The sequence below is a fragment of the Gymnoscopelus braueri genome (assembly GCF_963280865.1).
Source record: "Gymnoscopelus braueri genome assembly, chromosome: 12".
NCBI classification, from domain to species: Eukaryota; Metazoa; Chordata; class Actinopteri; order Myctophiformes; family Myctophidae; genus Gymnoscopelus; species Gymnoscopelus braueri.
In genome coordinates, this window is record NC_137614.1 from 8,985,562 (window position 1) to 9,008,388 (window position 22,827).

The 22,827-nt window shown below is 39.3% G+C and overlaps 2 protein-coding genes across 3 annotated transcripts in view; both read left to right on the forward strand.

Annotated features, from left to right (window-relative positions):
* Nucleotides 1–4,301: 4,301 nt before the first annotated feature.
* The window catches only part of LOC308097491 (cytochrome P450 3A30-like), a 31,488-nt gene continuing 12,962 nt past the window's right edge, over nucleotides 4,302–22,827 (forward strand). Inside the window, exons 1-13 of one of the 2 annotated variants that reach the window (XR_013934214.1) lie at nucleotides 4,302–4,421; nucleotides 7,064–7,157; nucleotides 7,242–7,294; nucleotides 7,682–7,781; nucleotides 9,268–9,381; nucleotides 9,539–9,627; nucleotides 10,094–10,242; nucleotides 11,093–11,220; nucleotides 12,991–13,069; nucleotides 13,420–13,580; nucleotides 14,084–14,310; nucleotides 15,421–15,583; nucleotides 16,663–16,978. Coding sequence is in view for 1 of the 2 variants with exons in the window: in XM_080445288.1 (XP_080301414.1) it covers nucleotides 4,351–4,421; nucleotides 7,064–7,157; nucleotides 7,242–7,294; nucleotides 7,682–7,781; nucleotides 9,268–9,381; nucleotides 9,539–9,627; nucleotides 10,094–10,242; nucleotides 11,093–11,220; nucleotides 12,991–13,069; nucleotides 13,420–13,580; nucleotides 14,084–14,310; nucleotides 15,421–15,583; nucleotides 16,663–16,752 (1,518 nt within the window). In the remaining variant the exon portion in view is untranslated. Of the gene's footprint in view, nucleotides 4,422–7,063; nucleotides 7,158–7,241; nucleotides 7,295–7,681; nucleotides 7,782–9,267; nucleotides 9,382–9,538; nucleotides 9,628–10,093; nucleotides 10,243–11,092; nucleotides 11,221–12,990; nucleotides 13,070–13,419; nucleotides 13,581–14,083; nucleotides 14,311–15,420; nucleotides 15,584–16,662; nucleotides 17,090–22,827 lie in introns of those variants that run through there. The other variant, XM_080445288.1, reaches the window with a different exon arrangement.
* Nucleotides 20,979–22,827, forward strand: part of cttnbp2nlb (CTTNBP2 N-terminal like b) — a 43,476-nt gene continuing 41,627 nt past the window's right edge. The window contains exon 1 of the mRNA XM_080445287.1: nucleotides 20,979–21,111. Coding sequence (XP_080301413.1) covers nucleotides 21,034–21,111 — 78 coding nt within the window. The 5' untranslated portion in view covers nucleotides 20,979–21,033. The remainder of the gene's footprint in view (nucleotides 21,112–22,827) is intronic.

The window sequence follows — 22,827 nt, forward strand, 5'->3', positions numbered from 1 at the left end:
TTGTATACATTTTAATACAGCATAGAAATTGTGAAATGGGACTTTCAGCATAATGGGTACTTTTTCTTTTAGTAACCTACTTTAGGTATATTTTGATGCCAATACTTTTGCACATTTACTCAAGTACATTTTGAATACTGTACTTTTACTTGTAATAGACTATTTCTACATCGTTGTATTGATACTTTTTTTCAAGTAAAACATTTGAGTACTTGTTCCACCACTGGAGAGGAGTATCATTTTGACTCCTGTCTACCAACCAGTTTGTCTCACATGATTGACTGCTGCTCTGCCTTGCTTTGTTTCTTTAAAACAGGCAGCTGATGAGTTCACACGTGGTGCAGCTGGGTGGAGGCCATCTCTAGCATTCAGCAAAAATATCCAATCAGACCAGATCAGAATGCTTGAATGTAAAACCGGTATTTCCGGATACGTCTGTGGCTGTTCTCACAATATAACGTTATGCGATGTCTAGTTTGTCAACCTGTAAATAATATATTTCTGTCCTGTTCTTCCAGATATAAGCTTAATGAATAATACTGATCCAATACGGCGCTGCCGGCGTTATATTATCTACCCGGAAATATGTGTTTTATTGCAGTGATGTCATGATAATTAGCAGGTTTTATGTGACAAGGGTGTTTTTCCCCACAGTCATGTGCACAATTAGCCTTGGATCGTCGGTCATAATGACGTGACCATGATCCAAGGCTATAGTGCTAAATGAGTTGTTGTGATGATGGGGTCGTGGAGAAGAAAGGAGATGTGCAGCAGGTGACCCTTGGGCATGGCAGTAGAGCCTGCCATTAAACCTCACACTGATATACTGACTTCCACACCTCATGCATTTGTTAAGATTTCTTTATCGTTTCTAACCTATACCGTACTTGCTACAATTCTAAATTGACATCTCTTTTTGTTTTGACCCTTAATGAGGAGTCATAATTTTAGCTACACCTGCCCATTCAACAGTGACACTCGTGCTCCGTATAGCTCTTTGCCATCTTGACTCTCACATGTATGAGAGAGAGAGAGAGAGAGAGAGAGAGAGAGAGAGAGAGAGAGTGTTGTGTGTGTGTGTGTGTGTGTGTGTGTGTGTGTGTGTGTGTGTGTGTGTGTGTGTGTGTGTGTGTGTGTGTGTGTGTGTGTGTGTGTGTGTGTGTGTGTGTGTGTGTGTGTGTGTGAGAGAGAGCGAGGGTGACTTGTGTGGGAGGGTATGCTGTATGAATGTGTGCAAGACACCATGTTGATTTATGTATTCTTGTGTGCTGTAAACTGAGCCAGGGGTAGGGCTCGATAACCATTATGCTTCTCCCTGTCTCCTTTTTCGGCATTTTGGACACATAGACTTGACAACTTGTACCATTGAATTGTTGAGCTTGTACCTTGTTCTAAATGTCACTGTTGTAGCCTATATACACAGACATGTATTTTTGTTGTCCAAAAATGCTGAAAAGTAAACTGAGCTGAACTGAATAAAACCCCCTTTACACCTGCATTAACGCATCATCCAGATAGTAGATCAAATGTACTCAAATGTTTTACTTAAGTAAAAGTATCAATACTGCAATGTAGAAGTACTCCGTTACAAGTAAAAGTCCGGAATAAAAAATGTACTTGAGTAAAAGTACCAAAGTATTGGCATCAAAATGCACTTAAAGTACAAAAAGTTAAAGTACTAAAATGTTTGAAAATAGAAGATCTACAAGCTCACAACGCGTCGCTTGTAGATCGGCTATTTTCAAATAGCCTAGGTATGAAATAGGGCTAAAGTGGTTAATGTATGTTTCATAATATCATAATTTGTATCTGAAAAGTAACTAGTAACTAGAGTTTTCAAATAATTGTAGTGGAGTAAAAGTACAATATTTGCCTCTGAGATGAAGTGGAGTAGAAGTAAAAGTATTGGAAATTGGAAATACTCAAGTAAAGTACAAATAAAAAAATGTGTACTTAAGTAAATGTACTTAGTTACTTTCCACCACAGATCATAAGTGATGTCATGAGTCTCATGACATCCTGTCAGGTGTGCTGGTCGATCAGGTCCCTTGAAAGATAACGATGTTGAAGCTGCATTCTATGGACTAATCTGTTTTGATAAGGAACTGCTTAACCGTTAGCCTACTGCTTGCTTTTAGTCACTCGCACGCAAGCGTGTATTTCTGCCCACGGCCTGGAATTTCATCATTTTAACCCTTATGCCCTGCCCCAGTTCTGTTGGGTGTGTTAAACTAAGATGGGTATTTTGAACTTTAAACTGCAAATTAAAAAAAATTTCATGTTTAAATTATATCATGATTTAATTCATCACAATAAAAATTTTCCCTTTAGATCATACATCCTGGGGCCCCACATGTGGCCCCCAACTTCACTTAATATGGCCCGCAGAATATCGGAATACTGATATATTATTGATTTCAGCTGTTACAATTCCAAACATAACCCGCTTTAATTACTTACAGTATATATTAGTAGCTTAATGACTAGTATTCAAATTCTATTGTCTTTTTTATGTACAATGTATTTGTATTTAAGTTCATAAAGTTAACATAAGTATAACTAAATGCATTTGAAATTAGAGTGCCGCACTATGAGCTTGTATGTCTGCTATTTTTTAATAGCCAAAGAAATATAAAATGATACAGATGTGTTCCCGGTCTTAATGGGTTAATGTCAGTGACAGGCTGGTTGTTGATTAACTTGCATTTTTACTACCGTAACTGTTACAACCTTTATGGAGACTAATCTTTGCATGACTTGACAAATTTGTGCCGTGCACAATACAACAACCTTCTTTTACCATCAGTTTCGATGTTGCCATGTTTTCCACTGAAAAACACACAACAGTACACCTTCTGAAGATCAGTTAATTATGTTAAAAAAAAAAACATTCCAATTTTTTTCCACCTTTCTTCAAAAATAATTTTGATGCTATAATATTTACTAATTTTGCTGGAGACCCCCTGGAACATCCTCTAGGACCCCTGGAGGTCCCCGGAACCCACTTTGAGAACCACTGCTGTAGAGTCATGTACCCTGACACCCTGGGTAGGGCCTACTATCAGTAAAGAACTGGGGATTTCTTGAAGCAGTTTTCACAGTGGGGTCCAGGGAGCCCAAGGGGTCCCTAGCTAAATGAGTTAATATAGCATCAGAAATCAGTTTAACTAACTTTATTTTATACTTCGGCTATTAAAACAAAATTGGAAAAATAAAATGAACATTTTTGAATAGCCTAATCTTGACATTTTTGAACAACACAAATCTTCTCTTATGAGGGTCCCTGAAATACATAAATAAATAAATACATAAATAAATGGGGTCTGTTTGGGGGTACTTGACCTGAAAGCGTTTGAGAACCACTTAACAGAATATACTAGAATGAGTATTCTGATCAAAGGTTGAAAGTATATCTGAGTAAATCTGAGCATTGACCCTTGATATGAGTTGGTTATTGTAGTGGCATTTGCCACACAACACAACACAGACATGTTCTGTCATGTCTGAAATGTCCTAACATTCTTTTTATAGGGCCATTTACAGGGTTAAATAGCTTCGTTTAGGAATAGAATGTGCCTCTTCGTTTGGAAATGAGCGAGCACTGATATATAGTAAATACAAACTACTTCATAACTTACTGTACAGCAGTACAGTATACACCGCAATAACAATGTGTGGTTATCACAAAATCCAGAGGTGTTAAAGTACATTTACTCAAGTACTGTGCTTGTTTACAACTTTTAGGTATTTTACTTTACTGGAGTATTTCCAATTTTCAGTACTTTTACTTCTACTCCACTACATCTCAGAGACAAATATTGTACTTTTACTCCACGACAATTATTTAAAACTTTAGTTACTAGTTACTTAGTAGATTTTGATAATTATTACAAAACACACATTAACCTATATACATTTCTGGCCTTTTTAAAATAGCCGATCTACAAGCTCACAATGCGTCGCATCGCAACGCATTGTGAGCTTGTAGATCTGCTATTTTCAAAAGATTTTTATACATTTTAAAATGAAATGGGACGTTCTGCATAATGAGTACTTTCTACTTTTGGTGCTTTAAGTACATTTAGAATTCAGAGTATTTCCATATTGCAGTATTGATACTTTTACTTAAGTATAAGAAATATGAGTACTTTTTCCCACCACTGACAAAACCCTTGTCTCAGTAGGCCTACACCATGTGTGGGAAGCGCTCACGTAATGTTCCCATATTTGGGCATGTGTTGGGCCCGCCCCTCTGTATTCTGCAGGGATTTGAGGCAGAACGGGACAGACTTGCAGCAGTTGTTGTTCAACTCTGCAGGGCTGAGGAGAAGATCAGGACACTGCTGCATCATGTGGTTTGTTCCAGACCTCTCCATTGAGACCTGGACTCTCATAGCAATTGCCATCTCTCTCTTCGTTTGGTAAGTAGGCATATCAAGCTTTTCAAACAAAGTTGAAGCTGTCAAATATATTGAGTTTGGATATTGAGTATAGCCTAAGGCTGTTTTAATTTAAGAAAATGTGACGTTATCTACAAGTGCAAGTTCACTTTATAGGCTACGAGTGTACTTTTTTAAATAGCCTATAACTTTTTCCTACAACAAAAAAACACTGAACTGTTTTGAACTCAGCGATTATGTAAGCTGCTGACCTGTGAGGCCTCCTCAACAAATGTTAACCTTTTCTCCACTTAAGGTGGAGCTAAAGGATTCAGCATTGTTTCCACATGCATGTAGACATGCTGCAATGGTTATGTAACAACACAAATAATAATACGGCTGAATTGTGAGCAGCCAGATTGTGTTTGTAATTTTTTTTTTTTACATCAAACAGTGTTCGATTCAACAACTTACAACTAAATGACAGAATCAGAATGAACTTTATGGTCACATTACCGGTGTGAAAGAGGGACAGAGAGAATAGAGAAGAAAAGAACACAGAAAAAGTGAAATGACAGGAAGGCACAGATAATTCAAATATACTTATATAACTATATATAGGCCTACTAAGGTTATTGGTTATACATTTTCAATGGGTAGATTTCACTCCAGAAACACTTCTTGTGCAGGTGGAAAACATTTCCAAATGCATGTCTGACTGGAGACCTGAATGTATTCTGCAGTGATTTAATTTGAGTTGGGAGATTTTGGTCACATACTGTAGGCTACCTCAATATGCAATGGCATAATTACAAATTGAAATAATGTCATGTGGATGGATGGTCACATGACAGATTAACTTCAGATTTAGAACCAGCCCATAATGGATTGCTTATGTTTTTACTGATAATATTATTGTTTTCCCTTCTGCACAGTGTTCTACAGTCTTGAGACACGATAACACTATCAGAGTGATAACTATGGGAGTGCTACTGTTAATAAGCAATCATGCTTGCTGTAAAATGCAGATAAATGCCGATATAAGAGTGTAAGCAGAGCTGGCAGACATCTGACTTATATCCATTTTATTTTCCTGGTCCCTCCCCAAGCTGGTTGGTTATGCAATACAAGAATATCCACTGGGGGGGGGGGGGGGGGGGGCACTAGAGACAACAGTAATAAACATTACAATATTTGGACTGTGAGAATCAAGGGGGGGTCTGGGAGTCTTCCCCAAAACCTTTTAACAGAGTAGATGTAATTTCCTGTGTTTTGGTGATTTTTTTTAGTTTGATACTTTTATCAGGCTTGCTTTACAACAATGTCATCCATTAAAACGCTAAAAGTAGGCCTACAGAAATTGATTTGATGACTGAAGCAATGTAAGACCCACCTTTAATAATAACCATTCATTACGTAAAAGTTAATATCTCTGTACGATGGCATGCACTGATCACACCCCCCAAGCGGGGTTTCTGGGGGCCCTCCAAATCCAGGAGAAATCCGGGAGACTCCTGCAGGATCCAGGGGTGTTGGCAGCCCTGCCCTTAGTGTTTGACCATGCATCATGTAGGTCCAACTGGGTGGAGCTTCACGAGGTCCAGTGAGGGGGGGCTGGACCAGAGTCAGATCAACCCATTTGGCTCTGCAGCTGGGGTCCCACCCAGAGCGGATGGCAATTGCCAGCCCCTAGTGTTCTTATTTAATGCATATGTTTTCCACCTCTGAATGGTTTTCATTTATTTATTTGCAGATTAATCTGATTTTAGATCTGATTGCATCTCACTCCACACCCATCCATATATGTGACATATCACACACATTATAGACACGTTTTCTTGTCTACAACCACACATTCAATTAAGCACTTCACCTGGCGTACCAATTTTGGGCATGTCATTATAAGGCTCACATTTTCATAAACTTTCACATTTTTCTTTTATAATTTTCAAAAATAGCAAAAATAACCTTCTACAAGCTCGCAACAAGTTGCGTCGTGGCACGTTGTGAGCTTGTAGATTAGCAATCTTTTTGATATTTTTTAAGCAGGGCTTAAAGGGCTATAACACTTAGGTTTGGGCTGTGTGGTTAAATTGCCATGATGCAACTCCAAAGGTGGGCAAGAAATCAAAAATTACTCGCAAACAAAGCTGATTCTGACAGTATAGAACATCACCAAACCCAGTACTATTTGTTTTTTAAATAAAAATGTCAACTTCCTGTTGTTTTAGATATTTATATTAGGAAGAAAAGCCGGACTGGATCTGCAGATCTGGATCCGGATTTTCGAATTTGACATTTGTATTTAAAAAAATAATACTGGGTTTGATAATGTTCTATATTTTCAGAATCAGCTTTGTTTGCGTTTGTTTATAGGCTCCTCCTGAGCCTCTACATTGACGTACAATGTAAGTCAATGAGGAGCATATTTTGAATGATCACTTTCTAATCAATGGAGCAATTATTTTGTATTTCTTGCCCAGTTACATCATGGTAAGGCAAATACACAACTCAAACCTCAAGCAAAGTGTTCTAGCCCTTTAAATAGTGACCCCATAGGGAAATGGTCTGAACATAGCCATGGTGGATATACTTGTTTATGGGAAATGACCAGTAAATAGTGATAAAAAGACAATTACTTAATTAAATAATTAGACTCATAATTGTCTCTACATTATTATCAGGTATGGATATGCACCGTATGGATTTTTCAAGAACACCGGCATAAAAGGGCCAAAGCCATGGCCCTTTATTGGGACCTTTTTGGAGTACACAAGAGTGAGTCGCCTCCTTCTGATATTTTTACAACGATTTGAGATGTTTTTCTGAAACTCAAAAGACTTCTCTGATTTCATTTCGTAGGGTGTCCATAATTTTGACATGGAGTGTTTCCAGAAGTACGGCAAGGTGTGGGCGTAAGTTTGAGTGCATGTTGGAGTGAATGTGTACATTGTAATATTTTGCAAAAAAAAGCATGTTTTTGAAACATGCAAATGTGACCGAATGGACCAGCCCTTACGGGTCCATTTGGTCACATTTGTACACTCTCAGACTTAAATGAACACTGAGGATTTTACTTTGTAGTAGGGATAAGTCATAATAATCGAATAATCGCTCCTAAGGATAAGAATCGGTACAAGAATAAGAACAAATTCATATAGTAAATGACATTTTACTCTGTTGACGCTTGTGTTTTCTTAATCTCGATTAATCGTTCTTAATAAGAATCGTCAACAAAGGATCTTGGTCATTCCTGCACCTTTCAGCCGACTTTGAAGCTGATTAGCTAATTGTTCCCGCAGGTTCTTCGACGGCAGGCAGCCAATGATGGGCGTGATGGACACAGCCATGATCAAAGCCATCCTGGTGAAGGAATGCTACTCTGTGTTCACAAACAGGCGGGTAAGGACACTTCACAGTACAGTATGTCACGCATTAGTCACCGTGTCATTCTGACCACCATCATCATCTACTGCAGTGGTTTCATCCTTTTCAAGCCATGACCTAGTGGCGCAGCCAGAACACTAGTAGGCCTATAGGCTGGGTCTAGGCAGGAGCGGGTGGGCACGCTGACCTGTGCGCACGCGCGAAAATGTGTGTTTTTTGGGCGGATTTTGATACTTTTTATTTGTTTTTTTGTTACTTTCTTTCGGTTTTAGGGGTAGGGATAGGTTAGGGTTAGGTTATTTAATTTATATTTTTGCCTGATTTTACCGATTTATTATCAAAAAACTTATTATATAAAAAAAGAATCCCAAATATTTCCCAAAACATTTTTTTTTTGCAAAATCGTTTGGGTGGGCCAGCTTTCTATGTGGGTGGATCTTGTAGGAGTTGAGGCATTCAATTTTGTTTGACTCGGTTCCACAGATAAATATTGTTGCGAGGCATTGTGAGCTTGTAGATCTGCTATTTTTTGTTTCTTTCTTATATTATTTGACAATTCTGGCCAATGTTTGACAGGTTTTTATATATAGTTTGATGCAGTTTGATGTTCTTTTTCTTTTTTTTGAGGTATTAAAAAGATCTTAAAAGTCCTTAATTGTCACTCCTCTGTCATCTGGGTTCCCCCCCCCAAAAAAAAAATCACGTGGGGACCCCCCTAGGGGTCTGTTTGGAGGTAGTCCAAAATGTTTTTATGTTGCACAAGATCAGAACCTGTTTTCATCTGATGTCTGCCTGTATGTTCTCAATGTAATATCAGTACAACCTGTCATACAGATATATATATATTTTTTTAAGTATTAAAAAAATACCAACAAATAAAGATCTACAACCTCACAACGTGTCGCATCGGGCATCGTGCACTCACGCACCCCTATGTGAGGGGTCTGAGTAGGGCTGTCACGATTTTACAAATTTAAGTTGACGATTAATTATCGCTCAAATAATTGCAATTAACCATTTAATTGTGTTTCTGTCGTTGAAAATTAATGGAACATTATGAATAAAAATGACATTTCTGTTTGGCTTTTAGCTTTCGGAAACAAAAGTTGCACAGGGCAGATATGACAAATAACACATATTTAATTACCTTATACCTAAAAATAAACATTAGTAGTGGAAATAGCCGATCTATAAGCTCAAAACGCGTTGCAACGCGACGCGTTTTGAGCTTGTAGATCTGCTATTTCCACTATTTCTGACATTTTTTTAAAATACATGACATTTTTTAACATGGAATTGATTATGCCGATTATGCAAAAATATATTATAAAATAATTGTGACAGGCCTAGGTCTCAGCATTTGTCAGATGTACAAAGGGGGGGGGAGCTCCAAGGAAAAAAGTTTGGGAGCCAATGATCTAGGTTCACATTGTGAGTTACTGTAGCCATCCTATATAATTTATAAGTGTGTGTGTGTCTATATATGTGTGTTTGTGTTCAGGACATTGGGCTAAATGGACCCCTGGCTGATGCAGTGTCAGTTGTAGAAGACGAGCATTGGAAGAGGATCCGTAGTGTGCTCTCTCCATCGTTCACCAGCGGGCGACTGAAAGAGGTAAGGACGTCGTCAATTTGAATATAGGATTTGATTTGTTTCTCTGGAAAGATTGAAAAATGCTAAAACAGCCATCTTTTATGAGAGCTCGATCTGAGCAGGAATGTGACAGCAGCGTTATGTGTGGGAACCCATTTGTTCTCTCCTCTTCGTACAGATGTATAAAATCATGATGAACCATTCCAACAACATGATTAAGGACCTTCACAGGAGAGCAGAAGCCGGAGAGACCATAGAAGTTAAAGAGTGAGTACAGCTTTGGTTTGGTTTGAAGCTATGATTACTTTGTCTAATCCAGTTAAGTCAATCAACTACAAATATTGGTGAACAGTTTTTGTTAATGTGGTTATTCAAAAGTATATCAAAAGTCAAGGCCAATCACAGATTACTTTTCACCCTAATTATTCAGAAAACCCCAGACCACAGAAAATCCACTGAATGTTCAAAGTTCAGTTTTTTGGGGTCTAATTGAGGTCATAAAACCCCCCAAAAAACATTTTGATTAATTTAGAAAAAAATACAATTTGGGGAAGTATGAAATAAGGCTTAAATGATTAAAACCAGATAAAAAAAAAAAAACACTTATACAAACACTATATAATGATATCCAAAATCTCAGATGATATCTAGTCTCATAACACGATATTGAGATAAATATTCACATATTGCCCTATAGCCCTATAGTTTGATGTGGGTTTTATTTTCCCCATAGTGTATTTGGACCATACGCTATGGATGTCGTAACCAGCTCTGCCTTCAGTGTGGACGTTGACTCCATCAACAACCCGGCAGATCCGTTTGTGAGCAACATCAAGAAGATGGTCAATTTCAACTTCCTCAACCCCCTGATTGTGCTCGTCGGTATGTGGAAGAAGTACTCACTCATTTTGTACTTAACCCATTAAGACCGGGAACGCATCTGTGTGTCATTTTTAGATGTCTTTTATTTTTTTTACTTATAATTTTTATCCCTCGATTTTGTAACCCTTTTTTCACCCGGTGCCAATTTGCTAAGTGATCCTGGGCACTACACTCCCCCCACCAGCCTAGGCCGAGCTCATGCCTCCTTCATTAGAGCCAACTGACCTTCTTGTCACCTGACAGGGGAGTTTCCCTGGTCAGACGTAGCGCGTGGATGGAACACGTTATTCCAACCAGTTCCCTTCCCCTCCATCAGGCGCCCCGGCTGACCAGGGGGAGGCAGTATAGTGACCAGGATTACTACATGTTTTTGTGAGGGTATTAACTACCCTAGGAGACACGGGGAGAACATGCAAACTCCACATTTTTAGATGTCTTTGAAAAAATGTGAACTCTGAGCAGGAATATGACAGTACCGTACGCGCCACATAAATGCACCACGGAAAATGCACCACGGAAAATGCACCACGGAAAATGCACTCGCTCCTTCTGAAGATTTGAGTAAAAAAGGTTCACTTTAAAAAATATATATATTCAAAGATTTGCACAAATTTTCATTTTTTTTTGCAGATCTACAAGCTCATAGCGCGGCACTCAGTGCTATGAGCTTGTATATCTGCCAAAGAAATCAAAAAATTACACAGATTCTTTCCCGGTCTAAAAGTACAGTAATTGAGTAAATGTACTTAGTTACTTTACACCACTGTTCTCATAACCAGCGCTGTCTGTGATATTTTTCTGCTAAGACCTGCACTTACAATTCACATTCTGTCTTTTCGTTCCAATTCAGTTCTGTTTCCATTTTTGTCACCACTCTTTGACAAATTTGACATCTCGCTCTTCCCTGCTGAGGTGTCCCAATTCTTCTACAACTTTCTGGCGAAGATTAAAGGCGAACGGAACATAAACGACCACAATGTAAATGCCACAATGTGTTTTTTACACTTATTTGAAGGTGCAGTAAGTCAGTGGTTCTCAAACTTTTTCATGTCAAGGACCCCCAAAATGATATGTATTTGGCTGCGGACCCCCCCCCCCCCCCCCCATCTCAAAAATATTTTGTGCCAGTGATTTTTCAAAAATAGCAGATCTACAAGCTCATAGCGCGTCACTCGGTATATCTGCAATATAGCCAAAGTATAAAATATGATTAAAGTGGTTAAAATGATTGTGACGATACTAGCTCATTTTGCTGGGGACCCCCCCCCCCCCAAGGACCCCTGACCCCACTTTGAGAACCAATGCAGTAAGTCATATATTTTTGTTAACAAGTGTTAAGCTAAGCTCTTTATTCTGATAGCAATCGTTCATACAGTGTGTGTTCAGTAACAGGGGTCTCCCCGTCTCTCCGGCTATTTAGTAAACAGAAAATACATCTTCAGGTCGGTATAACAATTGTATCTATCCAGTCAGGAGAGATAACTCATAAAAAAAAATTGGAAGTGATGGAACAAAACATTAGCGGACCAAATTGGAACTGGAACACTATAAAACAGAAGCTGATAACTTCTCTCTCCTGATTGGATGAAATTGACAAAACCACCTGAAAATGTATTTTCAGGTTTATTAAAGCAGTGGTTCTCAAACTTTTTCATGTCAAGGACCCACAAAATGATATGTATTTGGCCGCGGACCCCCATCTCAAAATATGTTGTTCCAGGGATCCCCAGAAGCAAAGATTTGACTTACAAATGTTGGCTTTAAAAAATATATATTCAAAGATTTGCAAAAAATTGCATTTTTTTAAAAAAAATAGCAGATCTACAAGCTCATAGCGCGGCACAGCTTGTATATCTGCTATTTTTGAATAGCCAAAGTATAAAAGGTTAAAATTATTGTGATGCTATATTAACACATTTTGCTGGGGACCCCCTGGAACCCCCCTAAGGACCCCTGGGGGTCCCCGGACCCCACTTTGAGAACCAATGTATTAAAGAGCTGGAGAGACAGGGAGACTCCTGTACTGAACAAACACTAGAGTAAGGATTACTATCAGAATAGAGCTCTAAAGGGATATTTCACTTTCAAAAACATTTTGGGTCATTTTATCGTCTATACTCAGGCTTTTGTGAGCCCCCCAGACAGTTTTGAAGTTGCTTGATTCAGTATTTAGATATTTGATATTCATTTTATCAGACACGCCCCCTTCCTATACAAAATGTAACTTCAAATGTTGGATTAATCAAAAACACCCGTCCTTGGTTTTGGTGACTCATCCTGCCCTCGTGAGGGGGCCATGTTTTTTCGACAACTTTTTTCATGTTTTTTTTTTGTTTTAGTTTTTGTGTATATAATTCTTTTCATTTTCCAAAATATATATACGAAATAAATGAAAAAAATAATTGAAAAAAACACGGTCTCCTCAGGTATTAGGAGGACAATATCGGTCACCAGAACCAAGGACGGGTGTTTCCGATGAATCTAACATGGTTAAAATGGAGTTTGAAGTTACATTTTGTATAGGAAGGGGGTGTGTCTGATAAAATGAATATCAAATATCTAAATACTGAATCAAGCAACTTAAAAACTGTCCGGGGTGCTGCCGAAAGCCTGAGTAGACGATAAAATGACCCAAATTTGTTTTGAAAGTGAAATATCCCTTCAACTATTTTTGCTTTAACCAAAAATATAATTTACACTATGTATCAGAGAGCGTGACCCAGTATCTAACTGTGTTTGACCCGGCAGAACCGAGTGGACTTCATGCAGTTGATGGTCGACTCTCAAGGTTCTGAGAAAACCAAAGATGACAAGGAGACCCAGAAAGGTATGAAACGCAGTGATGAAAGACTTACTCAAATGTTTTACTTAAGTAAAAGTAACAATATCCTATTGTAGAAATAGTCTGTTACAAGTACAAGTTCGGTATTAAGAATTTACTTACAAAAGCAATGGCATCAAAATATACTTTTTTTTTCTAAAGTAAAAGTACTCATTATACAGAATGTGCCATTTCACAATGGGTACATGTACTAAAGTTACTTTACACCACTGATGAAACCACATTCCGAAAATGAAAAATGAATACCCACAATGCTAATGCTAGTTAACTTTGCCACAATGAGATAATGTGATCTTGTAATGGTTGATGTGGCATGTGGTTTGTTCGTCTGACAGGCCTGACAGATCACGAGATCCTATCCCAGGCTATGATCTTCATCTTTGCTGGCTACGAGACCACCAGCAGCACACTCTGCTTTTTGGCTCACAACCTGGCAATCAACCCTGACAAACAGAAGATCTTACAGGATGAGGTCGACCAGGCCTTCCCAGACAAGGTAATGTTTCTGCCCTTTCTCTCTCTTCCTCTTCTGACTGTTCAGTGCTGCTACTATTACTACTACTACTAAAATAATAATAATAATAATAATAATAATAATAATAATAATAATAATAATAATAATAATAATTATTATTATTATTATTATTATTATTACATTTATTACATTTATAATAATAATAATAATACATTTTATTTTACAGTTATAATACAGTTAAAGTGACTTTCTAAACACCCAAGGACAGTATTTTTAGTATCAAAGATGTAAAAACAGGTATAACAAAAATTATAGAAAAGATTTTATCAGTCAAAAAGTAGGTGAAAACATTATCCAAAACTCCTATCTAAATATGCACGTTTATATTCATATTTTGCTGTTTATTTCATTTTGTTTTAAAACATTTAAAACTGTGTTGTTGTTGTTGTTTTATGTAAACGCAGTGTTTGGTTTCCTTCCACTAATTGTGAGTGCTTTGTTTTATTTCCATCCACCACCACCAGGCTAAACCAACGTATGAGGGCCTGCCGCAGATGGAGTATGTGGACATGGTAATAAACGAGTCCCAGAGGCTGTACCCCATCGCTAACCGCTTGGAGAGAATAGCCAAGAGCTCGGTGGAGATCAACGGCGTGACCATCCCTAAAGGAACCTGTGTCGCCGTACCCGTGTACGCTCTCCACCGCGACCCCTCCCTCTGGCCTGAGCCCGAAGCCTTCAAACCTGAAAGGTAGTATTCAATGAAAAAAAGCCTCTTACGGCGTACTCCAACCAACGCTTGAACACATTGTGGTCGTTGGTTAGAGCATGCCAGCGGTTCCCGACCTTTTCTGGATCAGGGCCCACTTGAAAATCTTGAAAGGGTTCGTGCATGGCCCACCCATTTGCAACTTATTGTTATTATTGTTATTATTATTATCAGGAGAGACAATACATTTATGCATAATAGTGCATCATATTCACCATACAGTCTTTCTATACGGTATTTCGCATTGTCTCCCTAGTGAGACTGCAGCAACAAAAGAAGAATAAGAAAAGTAAAGCAAAACAAAAAACAAAAAAAAAAAGACCAAAAGAGAAAAGAAAAAGAAAGGGGGAAAAGGGGGGGGGGTAGGCCCACCCATTTGATGCAGTAACGTTAAGTGGGTCACGTGCATTTTCAGAGAATCTTTATTTTAATGATGAAGCAAAGATTTTAGTTTAGAAAAGTTCGCTTTGAAAAAAGATATATTCAAAGATTTGCACAAATGTTCCACGATAAAAATAAAAAAAAAGCAGATCTACAAGCTCATAGAGCGGCACTTTCTTCCTCTCTGAACTTTCTTCAATTCGGCGAGCCCTTTTGAAACCGGAAAGAACGTCTTGTTCGGTTGGAGTATGTTGCAGGCAGCCTTAACTCATACAAACCACCCTTCAAAACCCCTATTCCATTGGTTCTCAAAGTAGGGTCCGGGGACCCCCAGGGGCCCTTGGGGGGTCCTTGGGGGGGTACCCCAGCAAAATGTGTTAATATAGCGTCACAATAATTTGAACCACTTTAACCTTTTATACTTTGGCTATTCAAAAATAGCAGATATACAAGCTCATATCGTGGCACCGAGTGCCGCGCTATGAGCTTGTAGATCTGCTATTTTTGAAAAATCGTGAAAATTTGTGCAAATCTTTGAATATATATATTTTTAAAGCGAACATTTCTAAGTCAAATCTTTGCTTCTGGGGGGTCCCTGGAACAACATATTTTGAGATGGGGGTCCGCGGCCAAATACATATCATTTTGGGGGTCCTTGACATGAAAACGTTTGAGAACCACTGCCCTATTCTATATTCTCTATCTCTTTAGGTTCAGCAAAGAGAACAAGGACAACATAGATCCGTATGCCTACCTACCTTTCGGAGCAGGGCCAAGGAACTGTATCGGCATGAGGTTTGCCATCCTGTCGTTGAAGTTGGCCGTGGTGCAGCTCATTCAGAACTTCACCATCGTCACCTGCAAGGAGACTGTGGTGAGAAGACATTCTGCTATCTGCACAGTAAAATTCCAGAGTGGGAATTTAACCCAGAAAGTACTTTGCTGCGTAGTTGTCTTATGCATTGGGATAATTTCAATGTTTATTTTGTGGTTGCTTGAAATGCGCTTGTAAGTGATATTCTTTGGTTAAAGGGATAGTTCACCCCCCCAAAAAAAAAAAACGCTGCCGGTCATCAAATTATTTAACCTCACTCCGTCAAATGGAAGAAGCTTGCGACACACATTTTGTTTCACAGCGTACTTGCATCTGAGACTTCGGGCGCAGAATCGATGACAGACGGAGTTTCATTTTTTCAAGCTACTAGGCAGGTGATTGGATGATCCCGCCCCTAGCAGCCGCTGATTGGTTCGTATGCGCAGCGGTTCGGGCAGCTTTACTCTGTGAGCAATCCCAGACCCTCCTTCCTGAAACCAAATGCAATGCAATGCATGAGATTTCCGGAGGGAGGGGGTGTTTACCAGGCTACAAATTATTGGCTTAGGAATGCGACAAAAACAAACAAATATCCATGAATTCAAATCTCCATAGGGTGGCTGATCGATAGGAAAAAAGTCATTTTGTGGGTGAACTACTGTATCCCTTTAAAACAAAAAGTGTTTTGTTAAAAAGTTAAAGCTCTAATTCTGATAGGAATCCTTGCTCTATAGAGAGTTTGTTCAGTAACAGGGATCTCCCTGTCTCTCCAGCTCTTTAGTAATCTTAAAATACATTTCCAGGTGGGAAACCAATTTCATCCAATCTAGGAGATAACACTCATTTATCAGCTTAAATTCTGATAGTGTTCCAATTCCAATTTTGTCTACTTGTTTTTTTTTATTTCATCTCTTCCAGTATCACTTGTTTATCATGTATCCTGAATTAGTTAACTTTTCTGTTTATTTACTAAATAGATGGAGAGACGGGGAGACACCGTTATCGAACAAACTCTCTATAGCAACGACTGACTACCTCTGGAATATAGAGCTATTTATTAACACTTACGTTACACAAAATAAATAACATAACAGTAACGCCACCTTTAATCATCTGTGATTTTACTTGTGTTTCTCCAGATTCCAATGGAGCTAGGAGTTGATGGCTTCACAACACCCAAGGAACCAATCAAACTCAAGTTGATTCCAAGAGCACATGTGGCTGCTTAACCTGCTAAATGCTAAATAATAAACCCTGTCACTCAACACTTTGACACTTAGTATCAATATTATCTCACTTTTGTCGAGCGCCATTTGTTGAAAGGCATGTGCGACTAAGTATGAATTAGCTTCAACTCTGTACTGATCTAGCCGGCCAATTCTTCCCTTTCCAGTGTTTGATTCATGTCATATTTTTTATCAGTTTGAAAATGTGCCTTAACCACTTAAGGGCTCTGTATTTTCTGTTTTTGTGGGGAAAGTTTTGGGGACGCGTTGTAAGCTTGTCGATTTCCTATTTTTCTGTAATCTCTAACCATTTTTTAAATAATAAAGTGATTATATCATATTATAGAGTGATTATTACGTTGACCTAGCCTGACACTCAGCCTGAATTTTCATTTCGTTTCACTCCATTATTCAGTCTGAAAGCCCTCTCAATGCAGCGGAGTTCTGAGATGGGGGCGTGGCCAAAGTGGGACTCCACTATGAACCAACGCGATTGGTTCATACTGGATTGTCCCGATCCCGATTCGTCGTACAGATTTTCAACCGAGAAACACCCGCCTTCGAAAGCGTCACCAGACCCTGAATGCTAGGCAAAGGATTCAGGGGGTGGAGCCAGGCTAACGTTGACCACCATGGTAAATAGAAGAAATATTTGAATTATGGAATAACCTATTTTAGAATGTAGTAGTCAATTCCAGAAAGGGCTACATTTACCACACTGGGTTTTACTGTATGAGATACTGGATAAAAACCTTTAGAAACACATACTAGAAATAGAGTGTGAATAAGTACAAAGATTTTTTGCTTCATCACTGTTACATGAGCTGTGTGTACACAGAGTACGAGTTCTCTGTGCAGAGTTCAACAATGACTGCTTGATAGATGAAAGCACAGATAGCAACTCTCTGTCTAAGAAGACCCAACAGGTTTCTGCTACTGCATTCCAACAACTATGGTCTCTACATAACCATTAGCTCATAGCTGTCACACAAACACATAAGCAACTGCCAGGCCTCTCTGTTTTCTACTTCACTGAATAGATGGCCTCCTTTAAACTGTTTGGATATTGTTTCAAGGGGAAGCACTCCTCCCAGTGCTATCTCACTGTCCATCTCTGCACACACCCACTACATAAACAAGCTCCCCTCTGTGTTCATAAATTATACTCAACATTGTCAAAGTCTGACCTCCAGTGAAACGCTGGTGCATTGCAATGGTGGATCCATCCATGGACAAGGATACAGGATAGGTGGACGTGGGCACTAGGGACATCTGGGCACCTTGATGTAAAATTGGCTATTTTGTCCAAAATATTAAAAGAAATGAAAAAAAAAAGTTCTTCAGTAATGTAAAGTATACATGATGTGGACATGCACGGTATATCATTATCAGAATTAATTTTGTTTATGCCCCAAAATGACTGGATGTACAGGTTTTGTAGCAATTTGTAGCAATTGTAGAAATATTAGACCTTAATTGTCTTATGTTTAAGCATGTTCTAATCATGTATTCATTACTTTACTTTTATTCTTTGGAAAAAGATTGCCAATTTAACACTGTGCCCAATTGCAAACAATTTAACAAGTGCACAATCCTTGGTGCCCACCTATCCTTGTCCAGAAAGTAATTTATGTTGCATCATCACCTCACACACCAACATACTCAAGAGGCCCACTGAATGAATACATGACACAGTGCTGCTAATGCTGAATTATACCAGGCTGGCACAGTGGCACCTCGTCCTCAAACCAGGTCAATAATAGGTAAATATGTACGCACAAACGATAGGGAATGTGTGCAACCGTGGAAATATTTTTAGCAACCATCAACACTGACTGACTCACCTAGTTTGAGTAAGGCTAAGGTAGATTTTTTTTGCAGGCTTGCAGTGGAGACCATGGGAGGAGGCTAGATAGTTGTAATACTGTGTTTTAGCCACTAAGGGGAGATAGAGTGCCACGAGACAGCCATGTGTGATTGTGTCCGGTCCGGGCCAAGAGACTGCTATTTAAGAGGCATTTGTATTTTATAAACTTGCTTATTTAGTGGACATAAAATTAAAATTTATTACATAGCCTTAAATATCCTCGGGAAACATACTTGGAAAACCAAGAAACTAGAAATTAGACAAAAACCGATGGACAGAGACATGCCATGGCATTATATTATTATTCAACCATTGTGGCTGCTGCTGCTGCTGCTGCTGGGACCCAAACCGAAGTAACTGGGATCAAACAAAGAGGTTTATCCTCCTCACGCAGGGCAGGGGAACGCCCATAACTCTATGGGAACGCCTCCTCTCCTCACACAGGGCAGGGGAACGCCCATAACTCTATGGGAACGCCTCCTCTCTCCTCACACAGGGCAGGGGAACGGGAACGCCTCCTCTCCCAAACCCCTCCCCCCATGCAGGGTTGCCATGTCTGTTTATTTAAGCGATTATAAATTGGCTTGTGGTTGCAGGTTGCGGATTTTTGCGCTGGTTTCTAAAGTAGTTGCTTATTTGGGCTTGTTGTTTAAACCAGTGGTTCTCAAACATTTTCATCTCAAGGACCCCCAAATTAATATGTATTTGTCCAAGGACCCCACTCCTGAACGTATTTCGTGCCAGGGACCCCTGTACCACCAGATTTGAGTTTCAAATGTTTCAAAAAGTTTTCAAAATGTTTCACTTTATTTTCGAGATTTAAAAAAAATAGCAGATCTACAAGCTCACAACATGTTACATCATGTCCATCAGGTCCGTCCGTCTGTGTGTGTGTGTGTGTGGGTTAGGTGTGTGTGTGTGTGTGTCAGTTTGTGACCAGCTAATCTCCGGCACCGTTGGGCCGATCGACGTGAAGCTGTGCACACTCCCTGGATGCCAGAGCAGAACCTCTGCCCGAAATCTTTCACATAGCGCCACAAGGAGGCTGATTTTTGCTATTTTTTATATATTACTCCTACAGATGTTGTCCAAATCATGCAAATCGGTACACAGTATCTCTATAGTCATTAAACCAAACGGGTCTGTCGGATTTTTCATATTCCATCCTGATTGGCTTAGATTGGCTTCCAAAGTTTGCAGGAGTGGCCCGTTTTGAACAAAATGCCACAAATCATGCATGCAGCATATATTACTCCTGGATTTCTTTTCCAAATATCACGCAAATCAGTACACAGTATCTCTATAGTCAAGTGATCAAAAAGGATCCGTCCGATTTTTCATATCCCAGATTGGCGAATTTTGAACATTGCTGGACCACAATAACCTACCTCACCTGGCGGAGACCTGTGCTCCGAGGCCTCATTCAAGGTCATTTCGACTATGCATGCTTCTCATGGTATCACAACACCACTAAGGCCTTAAAAACAAGGCTCCAGCCTGACGTCCCAAAACAAACTGGTAAGGCTACTTCTTGGCCTACAACCCATCTAACCCCTGCTCATTTTGCTACTTGGATGGCTCAGGGTTGAGGACAGAGTACAGCAACGTGCAATGGGCCTAGTCTACAAGATACACCACAACATTGGGATCCCCATGTACCTGTCAAAATACTTAAATGACGTAAAAATGTAAATGAAGTCCATAATTATAACACCAGAGGCAGCTCCACTGATCATGTTCAACCCAGATTTGGCACAAACAAGGAAATTATCTCTTTCTCAAGCTATACAACAAAAGTGTGGAATGCCCTAAAGGAGTAAGGAGTGTAAAACCCTACTCACTTTCAAAACTGCCCTAAAAAAAACACCTTCAGGAGGCTGCAATTCGAAACTGGCCCCTGTCAAAGTCTTAACCTACCCCCCCCCCCCCCCCACCCCCACCCCCTCCTCCTCCTCGAACTGTCTATTGTACATATTTCTTGTTTTTCATACCAGTAACCTGTAAGCTGATCGTATGACGTTCTGCATAGTGTATATTTTGTATATTTTGAGAGTCACCTTAAATGTCATCATGTTGGCTTATTTTAAATAAGCCACTGTGCTTTTATGAGCGATCCAGTTTAGAGGACCTTGTATTGTGAATTGTACTTCCATGTACTGTTTCCATGTCTTTTCTAAATAAAGTATTCAATCAATCAATCAATCAATCACTTTTTCTAGTTGGGCTTGTTTTCATGGACCTGGTTGCTTATTTATCTCGCAAAATCTGGCAACAGTCTACCCCCATGCGTAAAGCTGCGCGCATTGGCCAGACCGTTGGCTGCTGGTTCCATCCATAGGCTGGCTGTCTTGTTCTTCACTCCAGTCCGACTCTCAGCGCTGATCGCCGGGGTGGGTTCTATGGTTGTGCCTTGATTCATGGTGTGGTCTGGAGGATCAGGCTTATTTTTGGACTGGGAGAAACTTGATGCAGGCGGAGGGACGGAGCGCATGAAGGTTGGTTTATTTCGAGGACATGAGCTAAATGACCGTTTCATATTCGTATAAGATTTATTACAAGAAAGCAACATGCAAAAGATATGAAGTCTCTAAAGACAGGTCTGTCTCATCTTAAACATGTTGGCATCAGCAGGGGCTTCATAACCTTAGGATCATGTATGTAAGGCAGGGTGAAACTTTAACTGCTGCCAGAATGATGCTCTGTAGCCTAACGGACTTTGATTAATAAAGATATATATATTTTTGCTGGGCTAGCCCAGAAAAATGTGCAATATCTTAGAATATATATTAGTTAGCCGATACCTATTAGCCTATTAGAATCAATTGTTCCCCCGGTTGAGCCTATCATCTGGATAAAGGGTGTGTGATGATACAGTAACCTAATTGATATTGATGCGGTATTAATTTAGCCGTTATTATACGTCCAGGGACTGTAAGTGCTTTTGTGTGAGACTTTCCATTCAGTGATCTATTATAGCAGAGACAGAACATGTAGTGATTTAATAGTCTCTCATGGTGAGACAAAGGGGTTCCAGCCCAGCATAGCAGGTGGATCCTCTCTGCTGCTGAACAGCAGGTCTTTCTTGTGTTGAACAATTTGTGCTATCTGATCTCCCCCTGGTTTCTGTCTGTCTGTCTGTCTGTCTGTCTGTACTGCTTTCTGCTGGATGAGGGGAAGTCTGGCTTCAGTTTTAGGATGTATTTGCTGCTGCTGGTGAGAAATGCAGAGATGGTGCAGAAAACACAATGAAGTTAAAGAAGGCTGTGACAGAACAACACACACACACACACACACACACACACACACACACACACACACACACACACACACACACACACACGCCCAGTGGTGTAAAGTAACTAAGTGCATTTAATCTGTACTTAAGTACAATTTTGCGGTATTTTTTTACTTTGCAATTTTCAGTACTTTTACTTCTATGCCACTGCATCTCAGAGATTTTTGCATCTCGGAGGCAAATATTGTACTTTTTTACTACTCCACTACAATTATTTGAAAACTTTATTTACTAGTTACTTTGTAGATTTAGATTATTATTATAAAACATTAACCACTTCAGCCCTATATACATTTCGGATGCGACGCATTGTGAGCTTGTAGATCTGCTATATTCAAAAGATTTTGACACATTTCATACATGAGAAAACTTGTGAAATGGGACATTCTGCACAATGAGTACTTTCTACTTTGGTACTTTAAGTACACTTTGATGCCAATACTTTTGTACTTTTACTCAAGTAGATTTTGAATTCCAGACTTTTACTTGTAACCGAGTATTTCTACATTGCAGTATTGATACTTTTACCTAAGTAAGAAATATGAGTACTTATTCCACCACTGCACACACACACACACACACACACACACACACACACACACACACACACACACACACACACACACACACACACACACACACACACACACACACACACTACACACAGAGAGTTTCCTTTTGGCACACACAGATCAGTGTTTGTCTTAATGGGCGTGATTGTGTTTCTATTGAGTTGTAAATCCATCAGGTTTTTCCTTTCTGAGAAATCACTGTGACTGCAAAACATTGTTTCCAGCCAGGCCAGACATTACATACCAGGGGTGGTAAAAAAAAGAACTCACATTTCTTACTTAAATAAAAGTATCAATACGGCAATGTAGAAAATACTCTGTTACAAGTAAAAGTCCAGAATCCA